This window comes from Mustela nivalis, assembly GCF_964662115.1.
Source record: "Mustela nivalis genome assembly, chromosome: 9".
NCBI classification, from domain to species: domain Eukaryota; kingdom Metazoa; phylum Chordata; class Mammalia; order Carnivora; family Mustelidae; genus Mustela; species Mustela nivalis.
In genome coordinates, this window is record NC_139028.1 from 85475299 (window position 1) to 85488886 (window position 13588).

Genomic DNA, 13588 nt, shown 5'->3' on the forward strand with positions numbered 1-13588 from the left:
AGATCACAAGTAGGCAGAGATGCAGGCAGGGTGGGGAGAAAGCAGGCTCCCCACAGAGCAGAGAGCCCGATGCGGGGCTTGATCCCAGGACCCTGAGATCATGACCTGAGCCAAAGGCAGAGGCTTAACCCACTGAGCCACCCAGGTGCCCCTGAACACTTTGTTTTTAACGGTGAGGTAGAGAGCAAAATCGCACCTAAGAGTGGTAAGAGTGTATGTGCTGGTTATTAAATGAGAAAAGAGAAGGTATTACAGCATGGCACAAGTCTTCTCAAATCATTTTTTAAAACAAATCAACCCACCCAGTATACTTGTCTTTTTCTTCAATGATGTTGGTGTGCATGGGGACAGATGGACAGTAACTGATGGATTATTGTTTTTAACTAGGGTCATTTTCAGACTCTGAGTTTATAACAAACAGGGATAAGAGGTAGAGATCTGAGGGTGTATGCAGGTGGTTGAATATAATCGCAGACCATTAGAATCTTAAAGAAGAAAGTGAGGGCTCCAGGAGAGGAAAGGACAGTCAAAATATTATGGGACTGAGGATTGAAAAATCTTGGTCAAAGGTCAGTGGATTGAAAATATGGGTCAAGGAGTTATTGGAATTGGAGTTTATAGGGAATGAGCTAGAAGGATAGAGCTGATAACTGGAGATTGATCAGAAGTATGCTGTGGGAGTACATGAATGAAATAGACAAGGAGAAGACAACTTTGAAGATAGAGCCAAGGCCCTAGAAAGATTATCTGTGTTTGTTGCAATTTCAAAGAATTATTTTAGAAATCATGTTGAAAATAGTTGCACTAAGCCAAGAGTTTTAATATATTAAGACAAGCTAGGGATGTGTCTCCAGGGATTGTTACATGACTTCCCCTAACACAGGTAGTAGGAAGTATGGATTGATAATGTGAGACCCAAATCTGTGAATGAGGAGGGGAAGAAATGGTCTTGAAACAGCAGTGAGGAGCAAGAAATTCACCTCCTCATCTCAGTCTCTCAACTGGTATGGGAGACAAATCGCTATTAGCTGAGAATGCCCTAAGGAAATTGTCCCAGGTTTCAGTTAGCAGGAGAAGGTGAGGGGACCTAAGTTACTGTTACGACACTGAGCACAAAAGGATAAAGTGAAAGTATCTCAAAAAGTGTTGGGAAGGAGTGGGAGATGGTCACAAAGGTCTTCTGTTTCCCTGAAACTGGAGAATCAGACTTTGACGGTTAAGGGATAATCTTGGAAATCTTGGTCTTCTTGAGATAACTGATATGAACAGAATTAAGGAGCACAGTGAGTGAGTTATGATGGACCCAGTTGTGAGGGATAACAGGAGGAAAAGTTATGTGTGTAGGATACAGACATGGAAGCATCTTGCTAAGATGGAGAATTCTGGGCTCCCTCTAGACTCCTGCTCAGAGAAGAATTCTGAAGTAAAGCCTTTTATTCCTAACACCCAAAACAACTACTCAGACTTGCAAGTGGCAACCTGCTGGAAAATGATACTATTATCTTTAACAAGTACATGATACTCTGTTGTGCAGAAATGCCTACAAAATCCCTCCATGTCTGTATGATGGAATATACCATTATGCAAGTTTCCTTCTTTTAGAGCCTCAATTTTGTTACAAAGTGTAATCTCTCTAGATGACTACTGCTCAGTCTATCAACTATGCAATTTATTTTTATAGGGACTTAATGAAATTACAACAAGGCATAAATATAAAATGGCAAAACTAGTACATGGAAAATAGAACTTATTTTGCCACCTTGAGGAAAAGGTCGATTTACTAATGCATTCTAAAAAATATATTAAAGAAGATAATCATAAAATTCAGGCATCTCTAATTTGTTTTTTTTTTCCTGTCTAGAAAGTTAGTAGAGCTAAATAATAATAAATAATAACCATGGCAGCAACAACACACAGAGTGTATTTGCTGAGTGTCCTCAGCACTGAGCCATGACCTTGTAAGGGGCAGAGTGAGGAGAGAATAAGATGCCAAGACCAGGTCTATACACTCTGACAAAGGTTCTTGATTTGTTTCTTGGCTCAGAACCCAGAGAAGGAGGAAAGGAAACTTATCCATAACCTGAACGGGATTTTGAAATCAAGTTCACAGACAGCAAATAGCAATGACAAGTGGCTTTCCCATCCATTTAGACTCTAAGCCCCTTAAACACTTTGGAGAGAACAATGAAAACATGCTATGTTTAACTAAGCTGACAGTTCCTAGAAGCTCTTAGCTGTAGTATAACAAGAAAGAAATTTTTGTACGAAATCAGGACAGAATCCTTAAAGTACACTTAGGATTATTGGAAACTGTCCCTTTGAATGAGTATTTGAAGCCATTAACCCTGCCTTAGGACTCAGAGTGACCTGGGGTACACAGTCAAGTTCATTTGGGGCAGGAAAACTTTATTTCTGAACTGTAGTATCATTACCTATGAAATAGCAATAAAAAAAATTGTTTCTTGTACATGGAGCTGTTGTGAGGCTTTAATGAGTAACGTGTGAAATATTTAGCAGGATGGCTGGCATACATGTGAGTGATCCATTACAACTCTTCAAGGGAAGGAGATGCACAGTTTTGGAAGCTACAAAAATATGAACAGAAAATGAAGTATAAAAATAAATAAACTGGGAAAGATCACAAGTTTACAAATTTTTAAAATCTCCAAATAAATAAAGTCAAAATCCAGAAAAGTAACAATATTTTAATTAGCTGACTACCATATTTCTGTAATGCTTTTTGCCCCACATTTCTGTTTTATCAAATTGCCTTTTAATATAACATATAAAAATATTACAGAGAATGTATAGAAAAGCAATTCAGTCTTTCCTCTTCCTCTAATATGGTTAATTGAAAGTCTTCTTTATCGATAATTTTGAAAAGGTTTTCAGCTTTATAATTCATTATTGGTAGTGTGCATTTTTAATGTAAATTTGAGAAAAGCTCTGGTGCATTTCACATACCAGTTGAAATTTATTTTTTTTTGAAATTTAATTTTTTAAAAGATTTTGTTTATTATTTGAGTGAGGTGGAGGAGGGTCGGAGGGAGACAACCTCAAGTAGACGCTTCACTGAGCGTGAAGCCCAATGTGGGGCTTGATCACATGACCCTTAGATCATGACCTGAGCCAAAATCAAGAGATGGATATTTAACTGACTGAGCCACCCAGATGCCCCAAGTGTTGAAATTTTAAAATTTTTCCATAGAGTAGTTTCTGGCTCTGTACTTCAGACCGTATTTCTCTTGCTTCATCAGTGCTGGACACTCTAGAACACTCTAGACATCTAGAGTCTAGAACATCTCTCTATACAATCACTGGTCTGGCTCCTGAGTCCACATATGAAGTAAAAGGAGTTTCCTCAGAAATCATTGCTATATTAAGATAGTTAATAATCACTGAACAACTTGTAGAAGTGACTGCAGACCACATTAAATATATCTTCCTCAATGCAAACTAAATGTATCCATGACTCAACGTTCAATTATTCCTTTTTCAAAAACACTCATGGCCAGTCTACTGCACAATGTTTGAGGAAGTCATACTGGCTGTGTGTACAAGGAGCTTTTAGACACATCAAAATTATGAATATACACAATCCAACCCTTCTTGGACTAAGTAAATATTTGCTTGAATTGTGGACCAAGAAGCATTAAGTTTGCTTCTTTCTGTCTCTGCAAACTCAGATATAGTGGTCCAGTAAAAAAAAAAATCTTTTTAGACAATTAAGTTATAAGCATATAATTTTATTAGAGTTTATCTGCAAAGGAAGTCCTCTAAGAGATCAATGCAAAGATTTCTGTCTTGGTAGAGTCAGCTATAAGAAAAGAGAGTGGTTGATAATCATTTTTAGACTCCAAACAACAACAACAACAAAAATGGAAAAGATTTATTTATGGTCAAAGAGCTTTCGACTGTTGATTGATGGAGCACTGAGTGGGTGAGCAGCCAACCTCCCAGAAGTTCTCAATCTCATTTAGGTCTTTTAGAAATTTGCTTAAAAAATAAAAAGAAGGAAAGAAGGAAGGAAGGGAGGAAGGGAGGGAGGGGAAAGAAAGGAAAGGAGAGGAGAGGGGAGGGGAGGGGAAGTGAGGGGAGGGAAGGGGAAGAGGGGGGAGGGGAGGAGGGGGGAGGGGAAGGGAGGGAAAAGAAAAGGAAGAAAGAAAGATTGATTGTTAAACATTTCATCTGCGGTGCTAATTTCTTCCCAGAAAGATGTTACAAATTATATAGCTTGAAAACTTCTATCCCAAACCATGTTTGGGGTGATTTTTCCTTTGGCACAGAAAAAGGTCAGCATTTGGATCTAGATTTGAATTTCAGCCAAGTATCTTTCTCAAGTAACTTAACCTCTAAGAGCTCCAATTTACTTATCAACTGAATGACATTAATAACCTTGTATTTACCTGGGTTGGTTGTGGAAAAGACACTGGTTGTTTTAAAAATAGCTAGTACAAAGTCTGGGACATTGTAAGTGTTCAATCAATGCTGGTTCTCTTCTTCCTCTTTGGGAATATGAGGCAACTCATTTTCACTTTTTTTGTGTGCTCTTTATAGGAATAGACAAATATGCTCTCAAAAACAACAAGTTTTGAATTGAATTATTTACTCCAGCAGTAATTTTACAGTCTTAAATACAAAAGAAGAAAAAGGACAATATAAATCATTTGCTAGGTTATGGACAAAAGAAAGTATGTGGAAATTGACCAAGACTGAATTTGTGAATCAATTGAAATATAAATAAATGACAATGGCTTTATTTTTCCTGCAGGATGATATACAATATGTTTATACTTTATAAAGTATATTTTGTATTGTATATCCCTTGTGCGGTAGAAACCCAGTAGAAACTTTGTCTATGTAAAGTTTCCTATGTATAACTAATAGAAGGTTGAAAAAATGGTTATTATAGTTTATTGTACTATTAAAATGAATTAAGCATAATTAGACCACTTACAAACTGTATCTTACTTAATTCATTCGATGTCCCTGTGAGGATGATTCTACTGTTGTCACTGTTCTCATTATGTAGACCTTCATACAGGGCATTTGTCACACTGTTAGCAAAGCATATAGGCAGCTTTCAAACCCAGAGCATTCCTACCCCAAACTATGTTCTTTCTCCAGCACCACATTGCCTTTCCTAGGAGTTTTTTGAGGATCACTGTAATTTGCTCAAGAAGATAAATTTTACGATATTGATGATCAAAGCAAAGCTAGTCCTTTCTTTTATAGTGACTATCATTCTCCTGTGGTGCCAAGTACCATTCTAATTAAACCGTACCCAGTTCCAGAGGGATGCTTATAAGGTGAAAAGACAAATATTTAACAATGTTTAGGGCTCTGGCCCTGGCTGGTCAGAATGAAAGCAGACCTTCGTTCTGGAGCCCTTAGTTCTGGAGCACTTTGTTGGAGGCCATAATCTGTTTCAGGGGTAAACTGAAAGGTATCCTATTCTGGTGAAGGTATCCTGTCCTAGTGTAGCTTTCCTGGGAAGGTCAGACCAGTGCATGAGGGGTATGAGGCAAGTTAGGGACTCACTTATGAGTTTGCTTTTCCTTTTTTCAGTCATAACTTCACAACCAGTATGACTATACCTTTGAGTATCAACAACTAATCAGCCATAAATAGACTGTCCAAAAGAAATACCTTGGATGGAATTATCAAAATTATAATTATAGTTCCTTATCAATGGTGAGATTGTACATAACTTTTAGTTTCTTCTTTGCATTTGTGATTCATTCATTCAACATATATTTATTGAAAACTTCTTATAGAGCAGGCATTCCCAGACCCCTTGTGTTTCAAAAGTGAATCAGACAAGGTGCCATTCTAGTTATTTTTGCTGCTGTTTCTACATTTATCATCTGAAAATGTTCAACATAATTAAGGATGTTAAGTGTATCAAATAGTTGAGTGGTAAGATGAAGAGAAGGCCTGAGAAAAATTAATTAATCCTGTTTTTAATTAATTAATTTAATTAATCCTGTGTCTAAAAGGTTACATTATATTTTTAAAAAAATATATGGCAAAAGCTGACAAGTTTTTATTTGCATGGACTCTGACACCACTTCAAGTGACAGACAAGTTAACTTTGGTAACTCTTGATACCAAAGAGTCTGCTCTGGTTGAGATTGTCATGAGAATTCTCACTGGGTTTTAATATAATATCAAGCTGCTCCTATGTTGCTTCTTATTTCTAGATGAATTTTCTCAGGGGAAAAAATCAAGTCTGATTTTAGGAATCGGTGAAGAATTTCAGTACTGGGTCCAAATGTTAGGCTTCCCATGCTCTTAGAACCTAGTTATTTGTTGTTTCCTTTTTTAATTTAATATTGTTAAATATTAATATATTTAATTAATATTAAATATATGAATTGTCATTAATATATTTAATATATTAAATTATATTAATTTATATATAAAATTTATTTCTTAAAAATAAATATAGGGAAGAAGGAAGGGAGGAAATTGGAAGTCAGAGAGAGACTCCATGTGCTTGGACTAAGAGGAAATTTCACAAGACAAGCGAGTCTTGACAAACCAGTTACGCATGTGCTTGGGTCTCCTACCGTTCAGCCCAAATGTTCAGGCTCTGTCTCTTCACACATATTGAAGCCTCTTATATTGATTAGCCTGCTTTATACTGACAGAAGGAACTCCGTTAATGACATTTTCTGTAAGGTGCTAACCAGAAAAAGAAAAGAAAGAAAGGAGATAGCTTTCTCTAGGCATGGAAATGTAAAGCGTTCCACATTCGTGGCCCTCCTGCTAATTGTAGAACCTGTTTTGTGAGGTTTCTATTTCTACCTCATGTATAGTGATGTTGCAATACTGTGTGGGAAAGGCACATTATGCTCAAGGATGTTGCTGAAAATAAATCTGGGGAATGGAAGAAAGTCTTTAGTGGTACCCGGGTGTTATCTACATTGGCAGTCTCAGAAGTACTGCTCTGATAAACTTTTGTTTCAGCCAGGTCTTCTTTTGAGAAGGTTTTCCATCTTTATCTCTTCTGATGAAAACAATACTTGGAATTCTTTGTGTTGTCCATATTCCGACGTATTTAACTTCATTTGTGTTTGGAACTGACCTCTTTCCCCAGCTCCGTCTTCAAGAGCCCCCACCTGCTGAAGTACAGTGAAGTCATTTTTTAAACTTTTAAAGTAATGACAATTTTTCCACATAAAATTGAACTTGAATTCTCAAATTATAAAACAGTTATAGAATGGACTTCTGTGGTGAGGGACTATCTTTCCACTATCTCCATCGTGCATAATTTGAAAACGTTTCTAATGCAAAGAGCATGTGACCAAGAGTTAGAGTTAAAATCACTCGATTCCATTTAATAATTCAGCTCAATGTAACAGTTATGGAACATTTCAGTGTGCCAAGCACTGCAAATGCTAAGGGAAAAAGGCACTCTAGAAACAACTTCAAGTGTAGGAAAAAGCAGATGTAAAAAAAAAAAAAATTGTAATAAAGCACTGTAGATGCTTTGACAGATTTCTAGACAAGGCCAATATTACTTGCCAACCACTCTGAGCCTTTATTTCTTTAAATTTGAAATAAATAACTTGGAAAAAATTACGTATAGAATCTAACCTCTTTGAGGGACACCTGTGTGTCTCAGTCCATTAGGTATCTGACTCTTGATCTCAGCTCAAGCTGCAATGTCAGGGTCATGAGTTCAACCCTGCCATTGGGCATGGAGCCTACTTGAAGAAGGAGAAGGAGGGGAGAGGAAGAGGAGGAGAAAAAGAAGAAGAATCTAACCTGTTTGAGATGCATAACTTTATGATTCTGTGACTCTGTGCCATTGACTTTGGATCACAAGGAAAAGCCATTGGAAATGAGCATGAGGAATAAACGGAAGTTCAAGATGCAGCACATGTATCGTTGAAGTTTAAAGTAGAGAAAAGTATGTCATTATAGTCAGAGAGGCAGGAGTAAAAAAATAAATACATTGTATGGTTGCTAAGGAACAGAAGTATGTGGTATCACCTTCAGCTTTTCCATAATATTCCTCCTACCTCCATGACTCATGTGAAAGCTGGCTTTCCCTGGATCACAAAACGCCCTTCTCCAATGGCAGCCTCTCCTCCGACCCCAACCCCAACCCAGTCTCACAGGACCAAGGGGAAGAGTTGATAAACTGTACACAAGAAGCGGTTTTATACTTCCTAACTTTGTAGGAAATAAAAGTGCTCCAGAATCCATTTCCACAAACAATTAGTGGTAACACTTTGGTAAATATTCTTTTGGGCATTATGTATATATAATGATCATATGTCAGGCTCATCCAGTTACTTATCATATATACACAATATATAAACGCCTATACTGTATATATAATATATGCTATAAATTTCTATAAATTCATTACATCTATATTTATAGTGACACATCCTTCTAAGTGAAATGGCTTTATACGTGTTCATTTTTAAAGCATTTTCACTTTTCATTAAGGCAATTCAATATGCTCCCTGTCCTCTTCATCATCTCATGGTCTCTGTCACCCTGCTCATTCTGAGTGATCGTTTCTAAGTCATTCCACATAGTTCATGCCAAACGTTTCACCACCAATTACAATAAAATGACTTTCACTGCTTATAATATACCTTTTTTTAAAGTCACTGATTCATGGAGTCCTTCAAAGATGCCTGTTTCTTCTTGAATTCCTATTGCCATTCTTCAGTCCTGAACAGGATGCCAGCTCAAGCCCTTTCCTCATCCTTTTCTATCAGGAAAGGGCTCAGGTTCAGAGAATGCTTGTGGAAGAACAAAATCACCAAACTAGGCATTAAAGCATTTAGCCTCTCCAGCTTACATTTCTGTCATTTGGAGCCTACTCTTTAGTCTAGGGGCAAAATGTGAGCCAGTGGGACAAATCTTGCTGATGACTCAGGGCAGTGTGGTGGTTTATTTGATTATATTTTATTGGAGTTTGAATGTGTTTAAATGAACAGAGCACTCAGTAGTCTAGAGTTAAGGCTCAGCCTTTCTCACTATATTTATATTGGGCCACACATCTATCTACCTACCTGAGATGACCCTGAGGCCAATTCCACTGGGCGCTTCTGCTTTGCCCTTTTTCTCAGGTCTTGGCATATGTCAAACGCTTTCTTCTTTCCAGGGCTACTTGATATATTTGTGTCAGGCTACTGTGCAAGCCTCCTCCTTCTTCTTCTTCCTCCTCCTTCTCCTCCTCCTCCTCTTCTTCTTCTTCTTCTTCTTCTTCCTCTTCTAAGATTTTATTTATTTATTTGACAGGCAGAGATCACAAGTAGGCAAAGAGGCAGGTGGGAAGGATGGGGAAGCAGGCTCCCCACTGAGCAGAGAGCCTGATGCGGGGCTCAATCCCAAGACCCTGGGATCATGACCTGAGCCGAAGGCAGAAGGTTTAACCCACTGAGCCACCCAGGCACCCCAAGCCTCCCAGGTGCCCCCTGTGTAAGCCTCCTTAATGCTCAGCCGACACTTCAAAGTGTAGTCTAATCGCCTGTGTTCATACTTTGGGTTTGCAACTCCCCAGAAACTGGTGGTGTAGTGAGATACGGTCTTCCCAGCCTCCCACTTCCTTTTCAGGCCCTCACTGCAAGCTCAGAGCCTCCTGCTGTAAACCTGGGAAACGACTGGCTTGTCGTAATGATCAAGCCCACTGATGTTGTTAATCACTTGGTATTTTAAAAATTACTTTCTAAAATCTGGCCTTTGATAAATAATTTACATACGGTGAAATCTACAGATTCTAGGTGTCTTTTGATCACCTTTGAAAATGAAAGGGACGCTTGGGTGGCTTACTGGGTTCATTGTCTGCTCAAGTCATGATCTCAGGGTCCTGATAGAGTTTTGCATCTGGCTTCTTGCTCAGTGAGGAGTCTGCTTCTCCCTCTCCCTCTGCCTGCTGCTCCCTCGGTTTGTTCTCTCTCTCTCTCTGTCAGATAAATAAATTAAATCTTTGGGGAAAAAAAGAAAATGACATAAATTTATATAGTCACTTCTCCTGTTAAAATATGGAATATTTTCATCATCTCTGTTGGTTTCCTCATTCCACCCGCCAGTCATCACAGCCCAGAAGCGATGACTATTCTAATTTTCAAAGTGAACTACTTTTATTATTAATTTTGTTTTTATTATATTTACTAGGGTTTAGTTAAGTGGTACTTTCCGTCCTTCTTTGGTGTTTGGCATACTGATAAATTAATTTTTTTTTTCTTTTTTAGAAGGGAAGAGTGGTGGATAAGGGCAGAGGGAGAGGGAGACAGAGAATCCCAAGCAGGCTCCAAGCTCAGCACAAAACCCGACACAGGGCTCTGTCTCACAGCCCTGAGATCATGACCTGAGCTGAAATCAAGAGTCAGTCCCCTAACTGACTAAGCCACCCAGGCACCCCAGCATGCTGATAAATTACTCTTCATGCCCTCTTTCTAATTAAAACTTCCTTAGAGAATATTGATTCACTTGAGAGTTTAAATGATCTGTGAATAAAGTAAATATATCTTAAACTGAGAATGGATTTTTAACACAAAGTGTAGTTAATATTATTGATATTCAAAGTCAAAACATTTGTGGAAGTTAAAATTATACCAAAGCTAGTTTTCAGGCTCACACAAGCAAGATTACCTTTACTTCTTAGATTTTCTAGGAGCCGCTTCTAGACAAAGTTTATGCCAGAAAGATAAATTAAGAAATGACTATGTGACACATTTCAACTTTAAACCTTGACTGAGATCAGTGATAATTAGAATTTTGTTGCATATTCTGTGTCATGTACTGACTGAAAGACTTTAAGTCCCAGGCTTATAATTACTGCATGTTATAGTTGCTTATATGACACAATGCTTTTTTTCTTCTTCAGTTTTCTTTTCATAATAAATTATTTCTCTGTGTCTCTCCCATATAGTTCCTCTACATCCCACTTATTTTTTAAGTTCTAGATCTCCCTCTTGGTAACAATGATTGTGATCTACTATTTTTATAGCAGATCCAGTATTTGGAAAACCTCATTTGTCTTCCTTTCAGTGGAGCTTGGCTATTTCGATTCTTTTAGCCTTATCTACTCTCTTTAAACTTTATATAAAATCAGTAGATAGCAAGGAGAGTAGGCTTGAGGAAAAAATAATTTTTAAAAATATGAAGACTGTATGGACAATAACTCGCAAGAGTTTCAGTCCTGACTGTGCCATTTATTGACTGTATGATCTTGGACACAGTAATTTTATACCTTTGTTTCAAAAATCTGATGATAGTAATACCTGCCGTATTTACTTGTGTTATGAAAGTAATAAAATTAAATCATGTGTAAGAAAGCACTTGTACATTTTGAAGTGTGACAACAATGTAAGATAGTGTGATTATGAACATTATATTTTCTAACCAATATCAGGGCTGATTTCTAATTATAAAGGAAAAAAAACCACACACACAACCTCAGAATCCTCTTCCCCTGGCATTTCTTTACTTGCAAGGCTAGAGGAGAATAAACACAAACTGGGAAGAACACCTCACTCCTTTACACTGTATTGTTTGTGATGGTGGTGTTTTTCCAATAGCATGTGTTTCTATGTTTGTGCTATTATTCTGTCTTCATTATAACTCTAACTGCAATGTAAGTTAATTTTATTTAGATGACTGTGTCTGTCTACTAAATTAGGAGATTCCAGAGGTTGGAGTACCTTGCCCCAAATAAGAGAACAGCAAATGGAGGGATGGATAGAGGGATGGATGAATGGTTACATGGATGAATGATATCACAGTTTTTAAGAATGCACCTATGAGGTCTTAATGATGTTTGCGAAGTCTTGAATGCTGAGGTGAAGCCCTTACTAGAAAGCAAGCAATCTGTCTCTCAGCTGTTTACACGGAAAATCCAGTTAATGATTCAGCCATTTCTTTACTGTTTCCACTGAGTCCTCTAGTCTATGCTAAATTCATCTAGAATATTCATCCAAGAGTATCTTCTCTGGTCTTTTTCTCTTCTTCTCCTTCCACCATGGTAACCTTGTGCTTTTCCTCTCTCTCTCCCACCCCATCCTGGAGGAGTAGCATCTAATCTTTATTGTCATTCCTGGCTGGAGAAGCCCCCCCGCCTTTTTAAGGTCTTTTATGTGATTCTGAAGTAGCATATACAAAACAAAAGGGATGATGTATATTTACCTCACTAATACTGACCTTCTATTATAACATCACTTTCATGGGCCAGGCTAGCAAAGGCCTATGCTTATTTAATCCACTGAAAAAACTATTCTCTAGGGTTCATGCTGATAGCAGTAGTCACAGACAGGGAAGAGAGGATGAGGGAAAAAAAAAAAAGTTGTATAAATTGTATAAAATTAATACAAATTTAATTTATTTTAATAATTTAATAATATGGCAGAAATGCATTAATCCCAGAACGAAAAGTAATGATAAAAGAATGTGATGTGGTTAGGCAATGAATAATGATGATGATGATGATGATGATGATGACGATGATATTATTATCTATAGCTACAGTCTTCTTGGAGTTTTGGAAAAGGAGAAGAAGTACACTGACCTATACTTGGGACCTTATTGAATGGGAAGAAGAGGAGGTAAGATGTTAGGAAACCAGGAGACAGAGAAACTGGAATAGCATATGGTGCAGGAAATTATTCACTGTCCTTAACATCCAAGCTGAAAGGAACTAAACACTGTTAGGTTTTCCTTTGATGTTTTTTACTCCCAAGATTTCTTATTTCATGAAGTTAAGAAAGACCGTTGATGAGGTAATGTCATTTTTTCAAAAACTTTCACAGTGTTTCCTAAAATTACATTAGTGAAAAATTGTGTTAATAAACTATAGCTTAGGGTTTATTTGGAAAATAATTTTCATTTTATTTTTTAAAAGTTACTTCTTTTCCAAGACTTACTATAAAAGTAGGTCAAAATGCAGGGATTTTGTTCCAGCTATTGGATATATGTACCTTTTTAATTTATGACTTTGATAGGTAGTAACTTTAGTTTCTCTTATAGGAAACACTTCGTCCCCAATTTGAAGCCAAGTATTACAAGATGGAGAGAGTGAATCCCATCAGTGGAAAACCTGAGCCACATCAGCCTTCCTCAGACAAAATCACTCGTCTTCTTGTCTCTATCTCAGGAATATTCTTCATGGTAAAGTACAACCATCAATTTCAGAATGTTCTGGGATCCCATATTTAGAAGGAAATTCTAAGATACCAATTCATTTTGTGAGCCTCAGGGTCAAACCATATCCAGTTCAGTACATTTAATACATACCATTAAACAAAATTAAAATCACAGCAAGTCAAGGAGTGATTACAAAGAGAGTTTGGGAATATCTTTAAATAAAACACTCTTTGAAAGAAACAAAAACCATCTAAAATAAAATGGAAATTATATGAGTTGTCCTGATTAATTAAAACTAAGCATTCCACTTGAAAGTGGAAATTTGAACAGTATCTTACAACTTGTATTTTGACTCTAATGTAACTGAAGGAAAAAAACTCAAAGGAAAAAATTGAATTTATGTATCCTTTCTTGGAAAAGCAAATTCCTTTAGCTCTTTGGACGGGGGACGGGGCAGGGGCAATATCTTGGTCTGTGG

General features: G+C 37.2%; 1 protein-coding gene across 4 annotated transcripts in view; it reads left to right on the forward strand.

The window, feature by feature from the left end:
• The window catches only part of ANO3 (anoctamin 3), a 407782-nt gene that overhangs the window by 350299 nt on the left and 43895 nt on the right, over positions 1 to 13588 (forward strand). For all 4 annotated transcript variants that reach the window (XM_082682805.1, XM_082682806.1, XM_082682807.1 and 1 more), the window contains 2 exons: positions 12490 to 12572; positions 12994 to 13134. In XM_082682805.1, coding sequence (XP_082538931.1) covers positions 12490 to 12572; positions 12994 to 13134 — 224 coding nt within the window. The remainder of the gene's footprint in view (positions 1 to 12489; positions 12573 to 12993; positions 13135 to 13588) is intronic.